General features: G+C 41.3%; 1 protein-coding gene across 4 annotated transcripts in view; it reads right to left on the reverse strand.

Annotated features, from left to right (window-relative positions):
- Positions 1-26,601, reverse strand: part of cdh23 (cadherin-related 23) — a 361,974-nt gene that overhangs the window by 2,169 nt on the left and 333,204 nt on the right. For all 4 annotated transcript variants that reach the window (XM_067235776.1, XM_067235778.1, XM_067235777.1 and 1 more), the window contains 7 exons: positions 22,200-22,456; positions 1,694-1,791; positions 1,372-1,492; positions 1,193-1,272; positions 868-908; positions 623-683; positions 182-311 (listed from right to left, as the gene is read on the reverse strand). In XM_067235776.1, coding sequence (XP_067091877.1) covers positions 182-311; positions 623-683; positions 868-908; positions 1,193-1,272; positions 1,372-1,492; positions 1,694-1,791; positions 22,200-22,456 — 788 coding nt within the window. The remainder of the gene's footprint in view (positions 1-181; positions 312-622; positions 684-867; positions 909-1,192; positions 1,273-1,371; positions 1,493-1,693; positions 1,792-22,199; positions 22,457-26,601) is intronic.

The raw sequence follows: 26,601 nt of genomic DNA on the forward strand, positions 1-26,601 counted from the left end.
ACAGTGTAGCAGCTTACCATATCTACAGTGTAGCAGTTTAGCATCTTAACAATACACCAAATTACAATCTTTACAGTTTATCAGATTACCATATCCACAGTTTAACATTTCTCAAGTGTGGGATCTTAGCATTTACGTAGCATATGTGACATTTGTATGACGTGTGTGTGTGTGTACTCACGTGGGTGCGTGCAGGGCTGTTCCATAGGTCAGTGATCTCACTCAGGTTCTCTGGAAGGTCATCCTCGTGGTCCGCTTGGGCGGCTAGCTCCAAGTTCCGGCAGAACGGATCGAGCCACACCGGGTTAGCCCTGTACCGGGACACACGCCCAGGTTAGCCCTGCTGATAAATTTACATTTCTGTCTGCCTCTCTGCCTGCCTGCCTCTCTGTATGCCTGTCATATGGTATCCCTCACTGTCTCTAAGCCGGCTTGCCTGCTTTTTTGCTTGTATGTCTGTCTGTTTGATGGCCGGACTGTCTGTCTGCATACCTGTCTGTTTATCTTACTGATGGCCTGCCAGTCTATCTGTATGCCCATCTATACAAATGTGTACACTGATCAGCTAAACACAGATGACAGTTAAAAGTAATTTATGTCTATACCCCACGTATACTCTCACCCCTCAAATGAGTATTTGTTTGTGTTGGGCATATCCAGGATGTCCATAAGTCCCTGGTTTCCTGGGGAAAAAAACAGAAACAACTGTCACGCACGGATCCATGATGACAAACATGACCAGAGAAGACACGTGTTACTGGAGCCGTATTTACAAGCTGCTCTGCATAAATAATGAGATTCAAATGTGATTCAAAGCCACATCCTGCCTCATGGTGCTGGGGACTGCCCTCTCCAGTTTCTGCTCACCTGTAGATCCTGCCACGATGGCTTTTAGCTTCCTCTTGTGCCTGTCAACACACACATCCACACCAGTGAGAATGTAGAAATACAGTACCTAGAGTACAAATCCTATACTGCACTGTCTTTTGATTATGTGAGCGGTTAACAGAGCTCTTTGTTGGGTTTCCATGAAAAGAGCTACTGAAAACCATGTTTCTAGCTCACATTTACCCAATCTACCACACTATCACAATCGGTATGACATATACAACCATTCAAGGAGTTATGCACCAGGTGTCCTTGATTGTGTGTATAGTTAATAGCTAGACCAGTTAGATGTGGTTCCGCTTACACAGTACGATAGTACCAGTTGGTGAAGATGAAGAGCATGGCTGCCAAGAAGAGCAACACAGCTAAGATGATGATGGCCATCTGGATATAGAAAGAGAGATTACATGTAAAGAGACATCCTGACACAAAATTAATCACTGATTTCAGATGATCATGCATGCACTGCACAGGCACACACACCTGCAATGTAGTGAGGTCATCGGGAGCTTTCCCACTGACAGCAGGCTGGACATCCAGAATATTGTAGTTTCTGAAAAGGTTCCTCAGCTGCTCCTTGTTCTCATCAATCATTTGGATCACCCTGTCAAACACACACACGTGTAGAGACACAAATGCACACGCACACGCACACACACACACACACACGTGTAGAGACACAAATGTGAGCGCGCAGACACACAGAGTAAGGATATACCTACATACTGTAAACAGTAAACCATACTGTGAGCCATCTACTGTAAACCATGACATGACAGGTGATGTGAACAATTGTAATGCTGACCTTTCCACGTCCAGGATACGGTTGGTCTGCTTGTTGACCACATGGATGAGCACATCTGTCTGGGCAAAGTTCACTCTGCCCTTCTTGTCCACATGGAACTGAGCAAAAACACAGAATGAGACAATTTAGGTGAGATATTCTGTTACTGATAATGTCCTGAAGAGGTCTGTCCTTAACCACTGATCAGTTAACAATAATTGGTGGCCAAGCCGCGAAGCCACCTTAAGTGTTTCTACCTATTCTTATTATTAGGGTTCCTCCGGTAGGAGGAAACCTATTGTTTTTGTTAGTATTCTTATTATTTTCCCTCTTCTCCGCTAAATGGCTCAATAGCTCAAAAAGTCCTTGACCCGATTTTTTCAAATTTGGCCCAATGATACACCAGGTCACTCACTACTCCCAGACCGCTAATGGCCCATGTACGCCCATAGGTGGCGCTATAAACCACACCCAAAGTCTACGTGATTTCCCCAGCGCCCCATTATTCCAAAATGCCTGAAAATTGGTACACATGCCTTATTTCTCATGGGGAACAAAAAAGCCTTGAGGAACCATATTGTCAGACTTATGAATTGTCTTGTACTGTCCAAATTTGGTAAAACCTTCAAAACCCTTCTCCTCATGAACCATAGATCCAATCGACTTGAAATTTGTTACAGATTTGTAGAATACATGTATTTCTATAGGGTGAAATTGAATAAGGAATGCAATACAAAATGGCTGAAAGACGTGTATTTATGTAAATGTCCACATTGCCACAATATCTTTGTGTTAATAAATCAAATATAATTTTGACTGATAGTTTTTCAAATATTAGTGCCTTCAAGTTGACATAATTCTGAAGTACTGTTGTGTTGTCCAATAAAGAATCGGGTTGTCATTAACTTATTTTATTGTCAACTCGCTTCGTCTCCCATACATGTGCTCTCTATCTGTTCATACGCCGTCTAACTGTCCGGCTTCCGTAGTTCGCGTTTCCTTAACTATACTACATATTCCTCCCTTTGTAGATGTATTCTATCTTTATCACATACATATCAAATCTACCCTGGTATAACATAACATTTTAACATGTATACCTAGTCTCCAATTCTTTAAGTAAATTAGATCTCATATTCTTAATTTCAAAGTTTTAAATCAAACAGTTCCTTAACTCTAACAAAGTATTCTGTTCCACAAACTTAAACATAAGACATTTCTTTCAAAATATTACATTCTTTTTTTTTTTTCTTTTTTTTTACAATCATGTTCTGAAACGGGCTGGTTTCTTGATAACCCTCCCTGATCTGGTGGCTACTTCTGGTGGTTGAGGTTCTGGCACATTGACAGTCTCTTGAGGGGTTTCTATAACAGGCTGATACTGTTGATGTGGTGTATCCTCAGGTACTCTCATGTCCATGTTTGGTGCTGCTGGATCGGGGATGTTAAACTCAAATGGGAAAGGTGCATGTCGGAGGTGTTTGACATTCCTTATCACCAGAGTTCCATTTTCAATATTGACCAGTTCAAAAGAAGTGTCAGGAGTGCTTCTTAATATGACATAACGAATGTCTTTGTATTTAGCATCTAATTTGCTGTTTTCCAGATTAGCAATGTATACAATGTCTCCAATTTTGAAAGTGTGTTCTTTTGTGCCATGTTTCTTATCGGCATACTCTTTCATTTTGTTTTTGTATTCGTCATGATGTTTTCTGATCTCGCATTCTTCTTCTTCTTCCTTCAACAAGTTTGGTAGTTTTGTGCGCATATCACTTCCAAAGATAAGGTAGGCTGGAGTTTCACCTGATGTTCTGTGAGGGGTGGTCCGGTATGCCATGAGAATCTTTGGCAGTTCCGCCGTCCAGTTCTTTCCCTCACATTTGGCTAATCTGAAGGCCTTCTTCAGGTAACGATGGAAACGTTATATCTTACCATTACTCTTGGGGTAATAGGGTGACGCCCTAATGTGCTTGATTCCACAGGTTTTGAGAAAATCTTCAAAGAGATTAGCTACAAATTGTCTGCCATTATCAGTCACTACCTCTAGGGGGTATCCAAAGCGTGCATAGATTTTCATCAGTTCTCCAATCACCGACTGTGATGATATATCTGATAACACTATAGCTTCTGGGTAAGACGTGTAGTAATCAACGACTGTCAGTATGTGTAGATTTCCTATTGGACCAACTAAATCTATGCCCAACTTTGTCCATGGCCTTGGAGGTAACTATAGTGGTTGGAGTGGTTGATCGTCATGTAGTGGTTGGTTCAGAACGCAAGCATTGCAGTTCCTAATCATTCTCTCGATATCAATGTCCATATTAGGCCAATAAAACTTGTTTCTCAGAAATTGTTTTGTTCTCACTACTCCTTGATGTGTTTCATGTGCTATATGCATTGCTTGTCTGATTTTACCTTTTGGCAGCACGATCCGATGCGCTCTCAGGATCAATCCGGTGTGCGTTGACAATGCATCTGCGCATCTTTTATATGGTTGCATTTCCTCAGCAATCTGAGTCGGCCATTGTCCTGTTTGTATGATTGGAATGAGTTTCTGTAGTACGTCGTCTTCTTGTGTGTCTTTTCTGACGTCATCAAGCGTCATGGCAGGTACTTCACTTGTGATGATGGAAAGTACTCTCTCCATGTAAGCGTCAACATATTCGTTGTCTTCTGTTACAGCCAAAGGAAGTCTTGAGAGAGAGTCTGCGAAATTACACTTTCCTGCTATGTGTTCAATTGTGTATTCAAAAGGGTGCAGTCTCATCCCAAGTCTCTGGATCCGTGGTGGTAGCATTGTTGCTTTTTCTGGATTAAACATATAGATCAAAGGTTTGTGGTCTGTTTGTAAAACAAACTTGCTTCCCCATAAGTATGTTCTGAAGTGTTCTACAGCCCAGACACAGCCTAGAGCCTCACGTTCTATTTGAGAATAGCGTCTCTCAGTAGCGGTCAGTGAGCGACTCGCATAAGCTACTGGTTTGTTTTGTCCGTCAGATTGTTTCTGCAGTAGTACAGCTCCTAATCCTATTGAACTGGCATCTGAAATCACAGTAGTCTGTGCATCAAGCTTGAAGTATGCCAGACATGGTTGGCTTACCATTGCTCTTTTCATGTAATTAAATTACTTTTCAGTCTCACTGTTCCATTGCCATTCTTGACCTTTTCTTGTCAATCTTCTTAGTGGCTCTGATATGTTTGCGTAGTTTGGAATGAACTTCATCAAAAATCGACATGTACCTAAGAAAGAACGGAGTAATGTCACATTCTCAGGTCTTGGTGCTTTGTTAATGGTTTCAACTTTCTTTGGGTCAGGCTTTATTCCTTCTCCTGAGATCACATGTCCAAGTATTTCAATTTGTTTCAGTCCCAGCACACATTTGTCTTTGTTAAATGTTAATCCTCTTTCTTGAAATCTCGTAAACACTTTCCTTAGTCTTTCTTCCAGCTGGTCTTCATCGTCTGCATACAGAACCATATCATCCATGTAGCATTCAATTCCAGGCGTTCCACTTATCAATAAATCCATAGCCTTCTGGTAGGCCTCAGGTGCTGATGATAATCCAAATGGGACTTTTTTGTATCTGTAGCAGCCTCTGTGTGATATAAATGTTGTCAATTTCCTTGATTCTGGGTCCAATTCGATTTGCCAAAAGCCTTTCCTGGCATCGGGTTTTGCAGACTTTAGAACCCTGAACTGCTTGCAAAATACTATCAACAATTGGTACGGGATGCCTTTCTCTGATGACAGCTCTATTCGCTTCCTGAGGTCTACACACAATCTCATCTCAGCTGTATCTTTCTTCGGTGTGAGCAGTAGGTTTGACACCCATTCAGATCCTTCATTGACTTCCTCTATGATATCCTGCTCAATCATTTTATCTAATTCCTGATTCACTGCTTCCTTCATGTGATATGGAATTTGTCTCAGATTCTGTGCTACCGGTGGTACTGATGGATCTATGGTCACTTTGTGCGAGAATGTTGTACTGTGTTGATTGTCTCTTTATTGTTCAGAATTTTAATTGAGAAGCTAGATGTTCTTCCTAACAGTGCTTCAACATCTCCTCTGATAACATAGACATCATCCTTTATCTTACTGTCCTTCCAGCAAAGCTCAGCTTCAAAAAATCCAATGCACGGCAAAGGTGATTTCTGTCCATATGCATAAAACTTCTTGTTAGTCTGTCTCAACTTTGTATTCCTTTTAAACAGTCTATTGTAAAGACCATCTTCTATGAAGTTTCTGCTGCTTCCTGTATCTATCACCATCTTCACTTTTTGTGCATGAATTTGGATTGTTTCTTTGCCTTCTGGATCTACCGAATAAACAAATTCATCCGAATCATCTGAATTCTTCATTCTATTCATTCTATTTCTCCTGTCGAGCTGTTCTTTTTCCTACAAACTCGAGCATAATGACCCACCTTCCTACAGTAGAGGCATTTGGCAGTTCTAGCTCCGCAATCATCTACTGTGTGGTTAGACATTCCACATCTATGACACTCAGTACCGTTGTCATCATCGTCTCTGTCTTTTCCGAATCCTTTCGTCCTTTTCTCGTGCATTGCGCTTGCTCTGCGTCCACTCCTATTGAAGTACACATGGCTATCTTTCTGATTACTGCCATCCGATAGTGCTCTTGCTTCAGCCTGTGCAGCTTCAAAAACTCTTGATACTTTTAATGTTCTTTCCAATGTAAGCCCTTCTTCTTGCAGCAATTTGTCACGTAGTCTTTTGTTCACACATTTCTCCACAATCTGATCTCTTATCATATCCGATTCGAGTGCTCCGAAGTCACACGATCTAGCTAGTTCTCAGTGCATTCACGAACGCATCAATAGTCTCGTCTTGAGTCTGAGCCCTTTGTCTGAATGTATGCCTTTCGAGAACCACATTTCTCCGAGGTGTAAAGTAGGTAGTCAGAGCAGTTTTAGCTTCCTCAAACGTTACTTTCAGACCAAGCAGATTAGCAAAAATTCGGGTTTGGACGACTCTGAAATTGTACAATCTTGAGTCCTTTTAAACAATTCTCGTCGCCATAAATGTTCTGTTGTCCAATAAAGAATCGGGTTGTCATTAACTTATTTTATTGTCACCTCGCTTCGTCTCCCATACATGTGCTCTCTATCTGTTCATACGCGTCTAACTGTCCGTCTTCCGTAGTTCGCGTTTCCTTAACTATACTACAAGTACCATACGCAATTTCACCTTGATACTATGTCAATATATGATTGAATTCAATTGAATGGCTCCACAGCGCCCGCACACTCATCCTGCCCCTTGACACACGAGCGAGTTTGGCGAGACGCACACACATACCAGAAAATGTCTAATATAGAGAGAACTGCCACTCTCGGGAAACTTCCGGGTTCTGAACTGGTTGCAGTTCCACTCTAGTTCCATATGAGGGCGCTAACGGTCGAGTGCAGAATGAATGGAGGTCTACGGAGCTATACCCCTCAAAATCCACTTTTCTCAGGATATAAGTTTTTGTCTAGTAATTTGAATTCTGAATTCGAAAGGGGAGGCAAAAAAAATACACACCGCTGGGTTATCGATTTTTTTAAAGTCGCCTTTCTGTTCTAAAAATCCTTTTAAAATGTCATTGACGTCATACGCATTGTACGGCCTGAGATACTGCTTGACGGCAAGCTCTGGTTACTTCCACTTTTCTCTCGAGGCATCGACAACACAGCTGACAGGTTAGGCTCTCCCTGTCAATACACATGCTAGAAAGAGTTTTGGTTTGCTAATGTTGTTGCTAATGTTGCTCATGCTCTGACATTCTGGTTCTGCTTCGGATGCCATCAAGCGGAATCTCTGGTCGTAGTCAGTCCTTCACTAACCAATCAGCATTCGTTAGCAGAATGCTAGCGTGTTATGGGCAACAACGACTTACCCTGTAAGAAATCGAAAGGACATAAGTACTCGTTCATTCAACTTTCGACCTGTAATCCATGTTGAACATGTAAAAACTACAATCAAATCTGAGATTTCTCAACGACAATCAGGTGAAAGAGACAAATTTAGCCGTTTCGCTCCATAGACTCCCATTCATTCTGCACTCGACCGCGATCACTCCCAGTGGAACTGGTGGAAATGCAACAAAATTCGGTACAATGGGGCTTAATAGGGAGTGGCCAGGCTCTCCTTAAAACAGGCTCTGGACATACTTTCTGGAAATTATGTGCGGACCAAGCCCCCACAATCCGTGTATCATTCGTTCTTTCATTTTTCAATTGATAAACCAAAAACCAAAAATTATTAGTTTTTCTTGTTATTCAATTTAGAAACCAAAATCCAAAAACCAAATCCAAAAACGGGGCACTGACCGAAAATGATTTTGAAATTTTGTTTTGGGTGACCCGGAAGTTGTGACCCAAATGACTTCTTCGTGTATTCCACTAATGTCTCTTAATCTAGATAGCCTACTCAAACAATCATGGAGTTTTATATTGTTTAGAGGAACAAAACGTGCGGCCATGGTGTCGACACCACTGTTACTCAAAGTGGCTCTTATCGCAGCGCTGGGTTTATAGGCAAATATAGATAGGCTAACCTGGAAGGTCCTGCCGATTTTTTCGTTGTCATCAGGGTTCTAAATAAACTTTTTTGATCACCAGCCAATGTGGCTATGGTAACAATCAGAATTTCCACTAACCACATTTTTTCGGTGAAAGAGAAATTATGAGTGCCACTGAATGCATTTGATCATTTTATTAACATTGTTGGCATGAAAAACACAAGTACAATACATACAACAAAATATACACTGAAAGTGCAAACATTCCATTTCAAGTTTGGGATCTATCTACATTCTTCCTTGTGTTTTCTGGTGGACGCTCGTTTCCATGGTTTCTCGCTCTGGTTACACTGCAAACTGCGCGCAGCCAACGGGCGTATGAGTAACAACTTCCGGGTCACCAAAAACACAATTTCTAAATCATTTTGGGTCAGTGCCCCGTTTTTTGATTTGGTTTTTTGATTTTCGTTTCTCAATTGAATAACGGAAAAACGAATAATTTTTGGTTTATCAATTGAAAAATGAAAGAACGAATGATACACGGATTCCCCACCCTCAGTTTTTAGCCCCTGTTTCATTTAGTTTCCAATCGCAGCTCGCCGCTACGAATATAAATTATTTTTCGGCGGCCATTGTTGTTTTCAACTGGAATCGCCTGATAGCTGGGTTGGAGGCAGCCACGTTCGGTAAGTCCTATTCTTACACATTTAAGCTAGAATCAATGATTGGGTTCGTGAAAGTACATTACTCTTGAATTGTGGTGAAGGTTTTAGCACTTTTAGACCTTTAGATCATGAGTCTGAAGTGACGGAAAACCGAACTCGAAAAGTAGTGTAGCTCTAGCTTTTTTCCTGTGTTTTTAATTTGTGAATCATTTTGCATCTCGGCGAATTGTCCATCAAAAAGGTCGAGGAGGGCAGCCTATAGGAGAAAAAGCAATTCCCCACAGACCTGTTGGCTTAGAATTTTGATTTGGGGCATGAAAGTCTTTGTAATAAGCTATGCTCCAGGAGTTCGGTAAAGTTGGCATGACATTCACAGATTCAAACTTCCGGGATCAATAACTCTATAGCGAAATGTTATTAAATCACAAATAACGCATATTTCGTACTGTAGTAAGGTAAACAACGAGCTACAAAGTCATTTTCATCAAAACAAGCCGTCCTGCAACCTGAAGAAATAACATTGGTCTCTACGAGCATCCGGCAGTAAGACAAGCGCTTAGGGACCGTCTACAAACTACAACAGCGAAAAGAGATACAACAAAAAAGAAAATATATATTTTTTTTAAATAAGGTAGTATTTCCAAACGTACCTCAATTATAACTTGTCTCCTGCTGGTTGTACTACAGCACTTACATTTCAAAAATAAGCATAATCCTATTTTTGGGGAATATGTTTTTGCCAAAAACGTTTAATAGTTTAATCATTAAATACAGTTGTGTCTCTAAACTTTCCTCACACATAAATAGTCTTCTGATGGTTGTACTACACTACTTACTTTAGAAAAATAAGCATAATCCTCATTTTGGGGCATATCTTTTGCCAAGAACGTTTAATATTTTTATAATTAAATAGAGTTGTGTCTCGAAACTTGCATCACACATAACTAGTCTTCTGATGGTTGTACTACAGCACTTACTCTTCAAAAATAGGCATAATCCTAATTTTGGGGAATATGTTTTGCCAAAAACGTTTAATAGTTTCATATATAAACAGAGTTGTGTCTTTAAACTTGCATCACACATAAATAGTCTTCTGCTGGTTGTACTACAGCACTTACTTAAAAAAAATAAGCATAATCTTAATTTTAGGGAATATCTTTTCCAAAAACTTTTAATATATGTCATAATTACAAAACGTCATGTATCTAAAACTACTCCACACATAAAAGCCCCCCTGCTGGTTGTACTACATCACTTATCTTAAAACAAAAAGTGTGTGTATCATTTGGGGGGACATTTATTGTAAAAAATACTGAATAATTGAATAATTATGTAGAATAATGTCTGCAAATCGACTTCACACATAGGTGGTTTGTTGTTGGTTGACAACGCCATTCTGGTTAGTTTAAATTAGTATAATCTTCATATGGTTAATGTAATAGATCATAGGGCTGTCCGGTCTGCTGAGTTCATCATCAGTAGTAAGCTCCCAGCCCTACAAGACACCTACCACACACGATGCCTTGCTGTCAGGACTCTAAGAGACTGTTACCACTCATCCTTCAGTCTTTTTACCCCGTTGCCTTCTGGCAGGCGATACTGAAGCATTCGGTTTCGCACACGCAGACTGGACAACAGTTTCTTTCCAAGGGCCATCATGCTTCTGAATAGACATTGATATAGACACTGATACACTTCTCACTAGTCACTTTACACACTGTCACTTTCAGCTACTGGTTGCACTATCAGCAACATTGCACTATTGTACTTCACTTGTCTTAGGTTAGTATAGATTTTTAAGGTTAGTATAGGTTATTATGTGTGTTGTGTATTTAGAGGTTTAGTATAGTGTATGTTATGCCAGGTTGGTTTGCGTTGTCTTGTCCTATGAATGTCAGTGCCCAGTCTGACCCTGTGTTGTTCTGTGCATCTGACAATAAAAGACTTGAACTTGAACTTTCAGTGTGTGCACATCCAGGCAAAAACACACTGCACAGACAAATAATTCTAAACTTCAGGGCATAAACTATTGCTATTTGACTCCAATGAAATAGTTTGTTTCTAATTACAAGGCAATGTTTTCATCTGCTTGAAGAAGACCTTGCTGATCGAGACTAATTGTGTGGATTAGTTTTGGAGACATGACTCTTTGTAAGTATTACATGTTTTTAGCAATAAATATTCCCTAAAATTATGCTTATTTTTGAAAAGTAAGTGCTGTAGTAAAACCAGCAGAAGACGAGTTGTGTGATGCAAGTTTAGAGACACAACTGTATTTATATATGAAAATATTAAACCTTTTTGGCAAAAAATATTCCCATAAATTATGATTATGCCTATTTTTGAAAAGTAAGTCCTGTAGTACAACCATCAGAAGACTTAATTATGTGTGAGGAAAGTTTAAAGACACAACTCTATTTAAAGGTGACATGACATGAAAACTTCACTTTAGGAGGTTTAACATTAATATGAGTTCCCTAGCCTGCCTTTGGTCCCCCAGTGGCTAGAATTTTCGATCGGTGTAAACCAAGCCCTGGGTGTTCTTCTCCGCCTTTCAGAAAATGAAAGCTCAATTGCTCTGTTTGAAAATCTCCTCTTTGTTACGTCACAAGGAGGAAGGTTACCTTCCCTCTCTCTGCTTTGCCCGCCCAGAGAATCTGGCCCGCCCATAATAAACTGAGCTACGACCGTGCAAGTGTTTTTATCCTCGAGAGACATCATGGCTTGCAAACGAACGAAGCATTACATTTGCTCAGTTTGGATGTATAAAGCAAAACAAAAATCTTTTTACAGTTCCTTCATCCGAGCCTCTGAAGACCCAGTATCTTAATTTTATTTTCTCTGGAAATGTGCCTACACAACTTCTGTTGTGTTTTGTATGTCTGCGCCAAACACTTCAGCCACAACTGTTTCCTCAACTTGAGCTAATACAAAACTGGCCTTGCTGAAATTAAATTCTGGATCAGTACTAACTCTCCTTCGTACAGCTACTAACCTCGAACAAGTAAGTTAACTAACGCTATATCATTTTGTAGCTTTACTGTATATGGTTACCTAGCTTGCTACCCTTAGAATGTGGCTGTAACATTAGCTCTGCCGCTAACAGCTGAGTTACTGTCGCTAATGGAAAGGTAGATAGCATCAAGTATGTGTGTGAATACACATGCTGTAACGTGAGGGTTGTACACTTCTTTGTTATTTGGATAACCGTTCTGCTGTTAGTGTTATGGCGCGTGCGATATCCGCCTTTCCCCTCATTGAAATGACTGAGTGTGTACCTCTGCAAACCAGGGTTATCAGTTCAGAATGGCCAAATTAGAGGCATCTTACAGCAACGGGGCTACAGCCATTGCGATACATCCATTGTAAACATTAGCGCATGGTGCCGCCCCTCCGCTCCTCATTAGCATTTGAAGCTACAGACACCAAAACAGCGCGTTCTGAGGAAAGCTCCTTGTGGGACTGCTAGTAGTGGCTGTAATTCTGCACCAAGGCTGAATTTCGGGAAAGAGATTTCTGATACAGTATTAGGGGACCACTAAGGCCTATATAAAAGCATCCAAAAACAGCATGTCATGTCTCCTTTAATTATAAAACTGAAACGTTTTTGGCAAAAAATAATCCAGAAAATTAGGATTATGCTTATTTTTTGAAAAGTAAGTGCTGTAGTACAACCAACAGAAGACTATTTATGTGTGATGCAAGTTTAAAGATACAACTCGAACAAGAAAGTTTAGAGACACAACTGTATTTAATGATTAAACTATTAAATGTCGGGGGAGGAGATCTTGTCCCAAGCGGAGGAGTTCAAGTATCTCGGGGTCTTGTTCACGAGTGAGGGAAGGATGGAGCGCGAGATCGACAGGCGGATCGGTGCGGCGTCCGCAGTGATGCGGGCTCTGCATCGGTCCGTTGTGGTGAAGAAGGAGCTGAGTCGAAAAGCGAAGCTCTCTATTTACCAGTCGATCTACGTTCCTACTCTCACCTATGGTCACGAACTGTGGGTAGTGACCGAAAGAACGAGATCGCGAATACAAGCGGCCGAAATGAGTTTTCTCCGCAGGGTGTCCGGGCTCTCCCTTAGAGATAGGGTGAGAAGCTCGGTCATCCGGGAGGGGCTCAGAGTAGAACCGCTGCTCCTCCGCGTCGAGAGGGGCCAGTTGAGGTGGCTCGGGCATCTGATAAGGATGTCTCCTGGACGCCTCCCTGGTGAGGTGTTCTGGGCACGTCTCACTGGGAAGAGGCCCCGGGGAAGACCCAGGACACGCTGGAGGGACTATGTCTCTCGGCTGGCCTGGGAACGCCTCGGGGTCCCCCAGGAAGAGCTGGTGGAAGTGGCTGGGGAGAGGAAAGTCTGGGCCTCCCTGCTTAGGTTGCTGCCCCCGCGACCCGACCCCCAGACAAGCGGAAGATGATGGATGGATGGATGGACTATTAAACGTTTTTGGCAAAAAATATTCCCCAAAAATAGTATTAAGCCTATTTTTGAAATGTAAGTGCTGCCGTACAACCAGCAGGAGACAAGTTATAATTGAGGTACGTTTGGAAATACTACCTTATTTAAACATTAAATATATATATATATTTTTTAATCTCTTTTCGCTGTTGTAGTTTGTAGACGGTCTCTAAGCGCTCGTCTTACTGCCGGCTGCTCGTAGAGACCAATGTTATTTCTTCAGGTTGCAGGGCGGTTTTGATGAAAATGACTGTAGCTCGTTGTTTACCTTACTACAGTACGAAATATGCGTTATTTGTGATTTAATAACATTTCGCTATAGAGTTATTGATCCCGGAAGTTTGAATCTGTGAATGTCATGCCAACTTTACCGAACTTGCGCCAGGGAGACTGCATAGGCAGAGCCGGTTTAAGGAGAGCCTGGCCACTCCCTTTTAAGCCCCATTGTACCAAATTTTGTTGCAGTTCCACCAGAGTTCCACTGGGAGTGATCGCGGTCGAGTGCAGAATGAATGGGAGTCTATGGAGCTAAACGGCTAAATTTGTCTCTTTCACCTGATTGTCGTTGAGAAATCTCAGACTTTTAGTTTTTGCATGTTCAACATGGATTACAGGTCGAAAGTTGAATGAACGAGTATTTATGTCCTTTCGATTTCTTACAGGGTAAGTCGTTGTTGCCCATAACACGCTAGCATTTTGCTAACGAATGCTGATTGGTTAGTGAAGGACTGACTACGACCAGAGATCCCACTTGATGGCATCCGAAGCAGAACCAGAATGTCAGAGCATTAGCAACATTAGCAACAACATTAGCAAACCAAAACTCTTTCTAGCATGTGTATTGACAAGGAGAGCCTAACCTGTCAGCTGTGTTGTCGATGCCTCGAGAGAAAAGTGGAAGTAACCAGAGCTTGCCGTCAAGCAGTATCTCAGGCTGTACAATGCGTATGACGTCAATTACATTTTAAAAGGCTTTTTAGAACAGAAAGGCGACTATCACCCAGCGGTGTGTTCTTTTTGCCTCCCCTTTCAAATTCAGAATTCAAATTACTAGACAAAGAATTATATCCAGAGAAAAGTGGATTTTTAGGGGTATAGCTCCATAGACCTCCATTCATTCTGCACTCGACCATTAGCGCCCTCATATGGAACTAGAGTGGAACTGCAACCAGTTCAGAACCCGGAAGTTTCCCGAGAGTGGCAGTTCTCTCTATATTAGACATTCTCTGGCATAGGCTTAGGCGGCAGCCATGTTTTGGTTGCGTCATGTTCATAAGTTTACCATTTTACAGTTAGGTCTACACAAAAAAGGCCGAGGAGGGAAGCCTTTAGGAGATGTGGAAATTGTGCTTTTAGCCAGATGCTCCGTCTTATTTTTGTGTTTTGTGGACTTGCAATTGGAGTAATACTGCGTCCCGGGGGTGCATTGTTTTGACGTTCGCCTCAGAGTCAGACTAGGCTCGCTCACTGGCAGTGTGTAAACAATTTTGTATTTCACTCAATTCTACTCCAAAAACATCAGGGAGGACTGCTTTTTGTAGACAAAGGCCTGCTAAAGATAACCAGTATATCTGATTTTTCAAGGCAAGCCTGTTTCATTCATCATATGCCCTGAGAAAGCGACCTACGTTAGCCAGCCAATTTCAGTAAGTCAGGCTTTTTAAAAGGTCTCTGACAGTCAGAATCACTGTTTACAGGCAAAGGTCGAGCTGGTCTTTTGTCAGATGTGTATATATTGAACAGTTTAGAGCTAAATACTCTTGCCAGAGCCTGGAATCGAACCTGTGTTTTGAGTGACTTTGCATGGGTCTCCATCAGGTCAACACATTTGGATTCAAGTTCAAGTAATGCCACTGCATTTCACAGTCAAAACTGTAGTTTATGTCAAGTGTAGATGGAAAAAGCTTAGTTTTTCACAACTGAACTAACGTGGATCCTTTCTTCACTTTGACAGGTCTGGAGGGTCATGCAGAGGCCTGCTCAACAGAGTTCAATAGAGGATGCTGAGAGCAACAACAGAGAATCAGAAACAAAGAACATCACAGACCCCTTGCTGGACTATCCCTCTCTAGCTGGACAGCGTCATTCAGCTGGCCTGCCCTGCCTGCCTTGCCTGCCTGCCTGCAGGCCCTTCTTGACCCTGCCTGCCAGCCCTCCAGAGACAGACAGTCACCCCACAGACACAGTAGCTTTGCAGACTGCTTTTTTGAGGACATTGATGAAAAAGGACAAACCAGCATTTTTTACTTTGATGAAAGTCTAAATGTTTAATCCTTTCCATGTGCCAGTATGCCAAGCTGCTGACTTTTAGTGTCTTAAGTGATTAAACCAGTTCAAGTGATAGACTTTTGACTTGAATCCAATGATTATTCATCTGAATAAAAACCACTCAAGAGAAGTACTGCTTCTTTATTAATAGTATTTATGTATATATAATTGCGCAGCTCCCCCTGTCAATGATCTAGAACCTCCTCAGCACCTGTATTAAAAATTCTCTGGCGCCGTCTCTGCCCAGGGTTGATTGAAGTGATGTTGGAAAACACATGTAGTAGGGCAGAACAGAGGGACTGGGCAAAGGGGGCTGGTGTGGAAAGTCCCCAAAAACTGTGCAGAATGGGCAGAAAATATTAGATGACATTGTATCGAGGCCCAATTGGAGAAGAAGCCAGTGTTTCCGCTATGTAGATTTTTCTGTGGCGGCGTGCCACGGCAAAATTTCTGCCGCCACGGTATCAGAAATAGGGCTGTACAAAATTTTAGGCCGTCTATCAGCAGTGATTGTTAGAAAGCGTATCGGAGGATTGCATGGACACGCGCTTCACAGCGCAGTTGAGATTGCGTGTGTGCGTCCTTGAGAACTGTAGAGCTAAGTCGTATAACTTATGTTGTCAGTTAATTTAAGGCTGTTATTGTATTAGTCTATAGTTCTTGCTAATTTAAATTAACTGGTGATTTTCGGCAGGCTACTGACCATTTACAATAAGTTACGTCAATTATTAATTGGCAGCATTTATGCCATTTAGAACATACTTTATGACTGTAAGGTGTCATTAAGTAGCCTAACTTTATTTCTTTAGGGGAAATGGGACAAAAATATGTGCAATATTACATTAGCTATTAGACTATTACATTAACCTGCTCCGAAATATAGGCTTAGGGTTAGCACTTTGTTTCGGCCGGGGGGGTCGGACAGACCTGCCCCCACTGCAAAAAAAAATCCTAGAGGAAACACTGGAAGCCATAGGATATTTACAATTGTAGTAGGCCATTAGATCTGTTTTAAAAGTTCAGGGGTGTAATTTGTTGCATATGAAGCCCCCACCCTCCACTCCGGAGACAGTTGGTGACAGAGAGGTGCAGACAATAGGTGAGTTCGACTTCATGCAGCGCCGGCGTCGCCTGCGGCCGCCTGCAACCCAGCTGGCTTGAAGCAGCCAATGGCATTCTCAGCTTCAAGGCAACCGGCTGCAGCCGGCTGTCGGTGCCGCCGGTGCTGCATGAAGTCGAACGCACCTATTAAGTTAAACATAGTCATGCGTTAAGAGTAGAGTAAAAAATACAGATCCCCCCTTTCTGAATAAAGTTCGACTGATCTGATTTGTTGATTTCTGTTGCTATGAAAACCAGTTTAGCCAAGCTAACTAACATTGTTTTTAGCTAGCTTGCATCACCATTCAATAGGTAACAAAACATTAGTAAAAATAGCTTGCTAATCGAGCAGAACTTGTTAATGCAGGAGACTCAGAGACCTTAGCACGTCACTAGCATCTCGTCATATCACGCAGTCGGCGCACAGCTAGATAATCAGCTGTCAGCGCTCTTGAGTACCCAGCATGCAGTGTGGCATGTCAAAAAACGCAAATACTTGTGGAAATACTAGGGAGTCAGGTGACTGAGCGGTGAAGGAATCGGGCTAGTAATCCGAAAGTTGCCAGTTCAATTCCCGGTCATGCCAACTGACGTTGTGTCCTTGGGCAAGGCACTTCACCCTGCTTGCCTCGGGGGAATGTCCCTGTATTTACTGTAAGTCGCTCTGGATAAGAGCGTCTGCTAAATGACTAAATGTAAATGTAAAATAGTTCGGTTACAACGGCCATGCGAGGGATTTCAGTTGTTGTCTTCGTTCAGTTAGATGTTTGTAATGTTATTGTTTGTTAGTTAATATAATCTTGTTGGTCACCCTGAGTGTGCATGTTGTGTAGTTTAATGGGAACAGAGAGTCAGCCAATTTATTATCAGAGGCTACACTCGCAAGGAGCTGTACCCGGGCTGTACACCGGCTGTACCCGGGCTGAACCCGGGCCAGTTGCATATGAGGCAAATCTTGAGATCTACTCAAGAAGAAAGTGAATATCCATGGTTTTCAAGCAATCTTTGAGAAAGTTTCAAAACAATGTTGCGGTTGATATGTATTGATTGTGGGAGGTAATTTTTGGACTACATCTAAACCTCATGTGGCTGCTGCGGCATTTCTGCTCTGGCATGACCTGCGCTGGGAGAGATGGAAACATCATGGATGGGGATAGTGTGCGGGCAGATGTGTCTTTATATAGGGTGAAATGGAATGAGAAATGCAATACAAAATGTCTGAAAGGGGTGTATGTATGTAAGTGTCCACATTGCCTAAATATCATTGTGTCAATAAATCAAATATAATTTTGACTGATGGTTTTTCAAACCTTATTGGCTTCAAGGTGACATCTTTCTGATGTACCATGCGCAATTTTATGCAATTTTACCTTGAAATGTCAACCGCTTCTTAACCTTTGTCCCAAAGCTGACCAAAGCTCATACTCTGCCCTTTCTACTCATACAATCTCAACAGTTGGTGTGTAGCAGAGAGGATAGAGAGACTGACTTGTGACCTCATGCTCATGAGTTCAAATCCCCATTCAGCCTATTGTTGTTGGCCAAACATGAAGTAGTTTTGCTCTCTTGTAGTCCAACTCTCCATCTTCAACAGTGTACATGTTTATAATATTTTGCCATTTGGCGGAGGAACCCGCATTGCTGCTTGCAGCTATATTTATTATTATTATACATCTTCTTCTGCCATGGGAGTCTATGGCAGCCCCTAGAACCGCATGGTCAGAAGTTGTGAAATTTGGCACACTCTTTGGGACCAGTCCCCTCATCAATTTCTTTAAGTTTCATGTCTCCCATTCCAACCCTCTAGCACCACCAATGGGTCAAAGTTGAAGGTGTGTTTACACATGATACTTTTGAACCATATGCCGCATTTTCCAAAATGAGGTATCGTTGGATTCCCTGGATCAAGACGAGTTCAACGCACTCTATGACATCATACCCAGTTATATAGATTCTCCGCCATTTTGAATGTTAAGGAAAAGTGTTTTTTCGCTACTACTCCTACAATTCTTGTCGAATCTTCTTCAAAATTGCCACAGATGATCTTCAGACCAAGCCTCACAAAATGAATGATATGCATTTTTTATTTTCGAAATTGTTTGTTAGTTACAGCTAGGGTTGCAAAGGGGCGGAAAGTTTCCGGAAAGTTTCCACGGGAAGTTTGGCTCAGGAATTTTGAAGGAAAAAAAACGTGCCAAAGTTTTTTTGCAAAAGCATATAACAGGGAACTTCAATGTAGTTGAGAACAAGACTATGCACGCCTAGCTCAGCTGGACCCTGAATGCAGCTGGTTGGGAACATTGTCTGCCAAAGGGGAGTCAGATGGCTGAGTGGTGAGGGAGTCGGGCTAGTAATCTGAAGTTTGCCAGTTCGATTCCCAGCCGTGCCAAATTACGTTGTGTCCTTGGGCAAGGCACTTCACCCTACTTGCTTCGGGGGGAATGTCCCTGTAGTTACTGTAAGTCGCTCTGGATAAGAGCGTCTGCTAAATGACTAAATGTAAATGTAATTTAATGCCAGAAACAACCTAAACGTAAAACGTTCTGTTGTTTTTGAACGTCTTTGTCATCAGTGTTGGGTCTGAACATTTCAGCCCTATGCCTGGCAAGTGTGAGAGCACCGAATTGCGTAGAGGCCAAGAGCGGTATTGCAGACAGATTTCAATTATAGCTCGCAACATATTGAAAGACATTTTTGGAGCTGTGAACTTGGTTAAAAAATGTAACTATAAACTGAACTAGTTCATGTAGAAAGTGAACTTCCCCAACACTGTTTGTCATTACCTAGCATATTGATTACTTGGTAAACTGAAGCCATGTTCATTTTAATACCAAGTTTATTTGTATACAGTAGACTAACTTTTTACAGCAGTGAGAGTAGGATGTATGTATGTCCACACAAAAGTTGTATTATAAATGTTTGCATGCATGTCTGCTTAGGACAAGGTAAATACAGTTAAATTACCCCAACATTTCCAGTTAATTCCTGTTAATTCCCGTATATTCCCTTTAATTCCCGTGGAAAGTTTCCAACTTTGAATATTCCCGGAATTTTGCAACCCTAGTTACAGCCAATCAAATTGATGTGGCCGAATTGATGTGGCCGCCATTTTGATTGAATATAATGTTTTTTCGCTACCTCTCCTATAAAGTTTGTCCAATCTTCACCAAATTTGGCACAGATCATCTTCAGACCAAGCCTCACAAAAGACATCACATGGCGTTTTGATTTTCTAAACCTTTTGACTGGAACAGCCAATCAAAGTCGTCAACCAAGCCACCATAAAAGAAGTGAGGTCATATCTTTACTGCATTGACACCAAATTTGGTATAAGGACTAGGGACCCCGTTCTAAAGAGGTCCAATAGGTCATGCCATGTCACCTCTAGCTGGCGCTGCAATAAGCAAAAATTTTGCACCAATTATCTTCAGATCAAGCCTCACAAATGTTTTCACATGGTTTTTGATTTTAAAAACAGTTTTTCCGGTAAAGCTGAACAAAGTCGGCGATGAAGCCGCCAAAACAGGAAGTGAGATCATATCTCAGGAAATATTTGCTGAATTGACATCAAACTTGGTTAAGGTGCTCGGGACCCTGTTCCAAAGAGGTCCACAAAAGGTTGTGTGATCTAACCGCTAGGGGGCAATCCCGTGTCTGACACATGTTAACTTGTGATACCAGCTGAATTGATGCGGCCGCCATTTTACGTTTTATAAAACTTTTTTCCCTATTCCTCCAACAAAATGTATCCAATATTCACCAAATTTGGCACAGATTATCTTCAGACCACAATCACCTTGACATGACAAAATAGGACTGAATTACAGCTGTTTAAACTTGGGCCAAATCTGACAACCGCTTGCCAGTTGAAAAACTGCTTATATTTTTACACAGTAACTGAACGGTAATTTCCAGCACTGAGAATAGCTCACTACGATAAATTGGTGTCCTGGCAAGGGCAACGTAAGAGGTTTGAATCCAGCCAAAGCCAACGAGCCTGCCATGTCACTGGTTTTCTGTTTAGCGAGACTGTAAGCCACTGCAAAGGAAGCCAGGTATAATGCAGTCACTAGCTACCTGTAGTCTAGCTGTATATAGTCATGGCAATCCTCACACAAACTATCAAAATTATTTTTGATTTTCGAAACGGTTTTATCAGTACAGCCAATCAAAATCTGCGGCAAAGCCGACAAACAGGAAGTTGGGTCGTATCTCAGCAAATCTTTGATGGATTCAAAGCTGCATTTACTCGGAACCCTGTCTGAGGATGTCTAAAATGTTTTTTGTTCATTTTACCTGCTTGGCCACCTCATTGCTGCTTGCATCTATATTTAAAGATTATGATTACTTTTATACTATTTGGAATGCTCTGAATATAATAAACAATGTTTGATCTATACCCTGCTATATTAAGCTTATGAGAACATAACCCTTGGTCATGTCCAGGAGAGAAATATGCCTATTTATGAATTATGTTGCTTGTATCATTAATAAACTGCTTGCTTATACCTGCAAAGCCATAAGTTAGTCATTTGTAAGTTGGAAATGCCTTTGACACTAGTGTAGGTCAGAGGTCACAATATTAACAGGTGTATAATGCCATGCAACTTTGAACGAGGAAAATAGGAGGAGCGTCAAGGCCATTTCTAGGAGCCCTATCTAAAGATCTAAACAAAGCTATCTAGCATGCAGTGTCCTTTTTCTGTGCTTGCGAAGGCTATGCTAGTCGTCACGTATCCTCCTTCCACCCATCCTTGTGATACTATTTAACTCCCTTGATTTCCTGTATTCATTGACCAGTCTTCTGAGATGCTCAACTTGAGTGTATCAGACACCGGCACCTTATAGTTCTATAATAAATATGTTGATTTTGTCTTGAACTTGTGCTTGGCAATTCACTTCATTGACTTGGTACTTTCACAGCAATTGGGTACTATCTAATATGTCTTCATTTGGCGAGCCAAGCGCAACTTCCGCGGTTGGTGATTTACATTTACATTTAGTCATTTAGCAGACGCTCTTATCCAGAGTGACTTACAGTAAGTACAGGGACAATCCCCCCGAGGAAAGTAGGGTGAAGTGCCTTGCCCAAAGACACAACGTCATTTTGCACTGCCGGGAATCGAACTGGCAACCTGCAGATTAAAGGCCCGATTCCCTAACTGCTCAGCCACCTGATTTCCCACCTAGTTGTATATACGCACCATAGAAAAAAAGGTACAAGCTTTTTTGAGCTTGTGGACAGAACCTGTTGAATTCGAATACTGTTTAAGAAGGGCTGAGGGAAAGGAGAAGTCTCGCTGTGGTGATGCACTACAAACTAGAGTTTTCCAATACTTCTTCAGTCCTGAGGCAAAAACAAACACACACACCTGTGCATACATACACTCAGGCAATGGTACACTCACAAACTCATATGTAAACACAGGCACACAAGTACTGTAACACACAGGTAATTCAGACGCACACAAACAAAGTACACACACAGGTACACCCCACACACAAACAAACCTGTACGTCATCTGTATTGACAATGGCCCCGGTGATGTTGGCCAGCAGGTTGATGAACTCTTCCTGGAAGAGGCGGACCCTCTCTGGGATCTCGTTGATGACGATCTTGACACGCTGGTCATCCCGCAAGATGTAAATACCTACCATCGCAATGTCGCTATGACCTGCCAGGTCACGCGCCAACACCTCCACCACAAAGTAGCCAGGGGCGTAGGCCGTGAACAGGTCAAATGTCCGAATTATACCATCTGTCTCACCTGGACGGGGGGTGAAAATGTCAGTATATCCTATGAACCACACTCACACATGCTATTTTAACTGCTTCAATTGTTCATGTGAGAAAGCAGGGATTAGGAAACAAGCAGTATTTACTGTACATGTTCTCTATGCTACTTTCACTTTAATTGCATAAAACAAACCCTACAAATATGACATACAGGCATTAAGTGTGTCTGTAATCAGTGTAGTTAGTCTTACTCAGAGTACTGTATTTTTCGGAAATAAAACCGTGGCTTGTGCCCCTATTTTACAGTTTTCTTGTTGTTGTACGGGTTTTATTTCTAAGCGGCCCGGTTTTAGAACAAAATAGTGGTGTGCAGCTAATTTAATGATCAACACTGGAACGAGGGCTTATTGAAAGAGGAATTGAAAGAGGAATTATTTACTGTGTCGTCTCAGTTACACTATCAGGGATTGGAAATTTGGAAATACAGTGACTTGCTAAAGTAGGTAAATGGCTAGTACAACATAACATTTCATAATAATTTCAGTCAATCAAACAGCTGCAAGATCCAGTGAAATGTTATATACAGCTAGCAAACCAACATTAGCTAGCATCGCTAACGACATTGGCTAATTACATTTCGGTAGGCTATCCTCAGGATTTGCAAGCTAGCTAAACGTATCCACCTTATTCTCAAGGGGTCTACTGTAGACATGATTATGGGTGCAACTTCCGCTGAGATAGCGGAAGTTGCGGTTTGCTATACGTTAGTGCCAGCCAGCCGTCAACAGTGATTCTTTCTAAAGTAATTTCAACTATAATTGAATTAAAACTGGTTTGTGTTTAAACATGTTGTTATATATATTGTTATTGTTTACATTTACATTTAGTCATTTAGCAGACTCTCTTATCCAGAGCGACTTACAGTAAGTACAGGGACGTTCTCCCTGAGGCAAGTAGGGTAAAGTGCCTTGCCCAAGGACACAACGTCATTTTGCGTGGCCGGGAATCGAACCAACAACCTTTTGATTAATAGCCCGACTCCCTAACCGCTCAGCCATCTGACCCCCTATCTATTATTATTGTTAATAATAGATAGATAAATGTAATTGCGGAGCTCTGGTACCTGTTGCGCTGTTCGCGGCTTACTAACAACCAGACTAACCAGGGCTGCGTTTCCCGATAACGATGGATCGTAGCAAAGATCCGAGCAAAATAACTAAACCATCGATATTTCTTACGTGCATTTCCCAAACATGCTCGTAAGGAGTAGGCTAATCTATGCGCTTTCAAGAGCTATGAATTTTCAAGAGACACTTTAGCTACGGTAACTTTGGGAACGGCCCGTAAAACTAAGATTCGTTGTACGATGGATTCTATGATCAACTTAGGCTTACGATGCTTTCGGGAAACGCAGCTCAGACTAGCTTCTGTGGCTTCAACGACAGTGTGTTGAACACACACCCACAACAAAAAGTGATTGTCCTTGTGACAAACGGTACAGTTTCCATCGCCTGCCAACAGATGAGGAATACAAAATAATGTCGCTAAAAAACCTAGCCTTGAAGAGACCACCCAAAACACTGTATCGTATGTGTACTCATTTCATTTTGTGGACAAAAAAACGACGGAGGAAATGCGCATCCTACTTTGTGTTTGGGCTACAAAAGACCTCCACAGATTTACATTTAGTCATTTTTTTTTAATTTAGTCATTTAGCAGACACTCTTTATTTAGTGATTTAGTTGCAGTTCTGCCAGTAAAGGTGGGATGCAAGTGTTCATTTAGAATTTTTTGTGGGTTAGTAGTGCCCTGGTCCAGCAACACATGAGCACCCAGCCGTTTGTATTTCACCTGACGATGAAACTAAAACCCAGGACCGGTGATATAGACTTTAAGGCTCTGACTAGGTGTCCCACCTCCTTTATTAAAACGTGACCGACTTTATTTCTGTGGAGGTACTGATAAGACTCTTTTCAGGTTATTCATCGCTTCACCGTCCGTAGCAACAGAGTTAATAAAGTAGCTAAATATGGTAGTCTACGTTATCTGAGGCCACTTTTTCAAGTCATCCTCCCATCCCTCGATAGTAGAAGGCAGAGGTATGATCACATTGTCCTGTTTGAGGTGTACAGGCTGTGTTCCCACATGTTTTATTTCCCAAGCGCTGAAAGAGAATTAGTGTGACTGTTTATGACCGTTACTATGGCAATCGCCGGCTACGGAAGTCGCGCCCATAATTCAGGAAATGGATCATTGGAGCTAGGAATAAGGTGGTATCTAAAATAGTTTTGTAGACACAGGGGCGTCGCTTCCCATTGGGCAAGTCGGGCAGTTGCCCAGGGCCTTGGCCACCAGGGGGGCCTCGTCGTATTTACAATGTATTTTTTTATAATTAAAATAAATCACTTGTCATTGCGAACGAATGACAATTCAAATTAAGCATGAAAACACAATTCTTTAATTCTATTCTTTATAGCAAGATGTTATCTTAAATCCATCATGGCACATATGATTCAGGTCATGACGTTTCTGTCAGGAGAGTGTGGTGGAGTGTGTATGGAGATTTTCCAATCAAAGAATGTGTCCGTGGAAGATGAAGACATTTCTGATAATATTTCAAGTGCTGCTGGGCCAAGTTTAGCTATTGCTAGCAGCAGCAGACAAACAGCCACTTCAACACCAACTACCGTATTGTAACTACTTTTATTTGTCTGGACAAGTAATCAATCGTGAGTATTGGTCCGCTCCACATTAGCCGCCGCAACGGTGACGTTGTTTGCTTAACCCTGCTGCCTTCGGGTCACATGACCCAAAATCGTTCTTTGCCCAGGGCCTCCAATTAGCTAAAACCGCCCCTGTGTAGAAATAACAATGGATTTTACCACGCATGGACATAGCCTACTATCCATAACCGAAGTCTGTTACAACATGCATGCTGCAAGATCGCCTATAGCCTACTCGTGCATTGCTTTGTCTCATTGTTCCCGTATCAAGTGCGGCATATATTTCAGTGAGGGTTAAAATCCGATTTACAAACACAAAGCTCCCATTCTGGTGGGGTGCGGGTTATAGAAAATGTGGCTTGTTTTCCAACAGATACGGTAGTCAGTATAATGTACTGTGCCTTGTTATTTTCCCTTACAAAAAAGAAGTTTATTAAAGTATACTTTAAGTATACTAAAATATGGATAGTTCACTTTTAGTTCACATTTGATATACTTTTAAGAAGTATGCTTAGAAAAGAGTTCACTTTTGATATACTTTTAAGTATGCTTTGAAAATAGTTCACTTTTGATATACTTTTAAGAAGTATACTTAGAAAATAGTTCACTTTTGATATACTTTTAAAAAGTATACTTAGAAAATAGTCCACTTTTGATATACTTTTAAGTATGCTTTGAAAATAGTTAACTTTTTATATACTTTTAGAAGTATGCTTAGAAACAGAAAATGGTATACATTTCTTCTGGAGTAGGATGTACCTTTTCTATTATTATACAGCAAAAACAGTCTAAATACTTTAAAAGTACATTACAGGTAAAAAAAAATTGTATATTCTAATTAGGCTATTAATTTCTAGGATAATCTATTATGCATTGCACATTGAATCTTTTTTGGTACTGAAGCTGTAACCTTAATTACTGCCAAAATATTTTGAAGCCCTATACTCTTATACTAACAATTATCAATTGGAGTATTAATGGAAAAAACAAAAAAGCTACTTGAGAAAGAAGCACAGAGAAGGGTTGCATTATGCATTTGAAGGTTATACTGTTAAACTGACTGAAGAACGAAATAACGACTTGAAAAAATGAAGATAGTGTGGCTCGATGGCTGGTCAATTCCCATGATGCAAGGCGGTAAATAGTGTTAACATGATAAGTTTGTCGTTTGTTCGAAATACAAATGTAACTTCATGAATTTCGTTTTTTAAATGTGTCTGCTTAGAATGTAGTGTTTTGTTGCGTGGTTTTGTCATTGTTGTGCTGGTTTACCATTGTAACCATGAGTTAAATGACTGTTACGTTTGATCAGAAGAGCTGGATTTTCACAACATGAGTGCATACACAGTAATTAGCTTCAGATAATAATCTGGAGTGTCACTTGGCGAGGGCCCCGTTCTCGTCAAGTGACGCAAGATCGGCGGTGTTTGAGGGGCCCCTAAACATTAAAATA

This window comes from Osmerus mordax, chromosome 5 (assembly GCF_038355195.1).
Source record: "Osmerus mordax isolate fOsmMor3 chromosome 5, fOsmMor3.pri, whole genome shotgun sequence".
NCBI lineage: Eukaryota > Metazoa > Chordata > Actinopteri > Osmeriformes > Osmeridae > Osmerus > Osmerus mordax.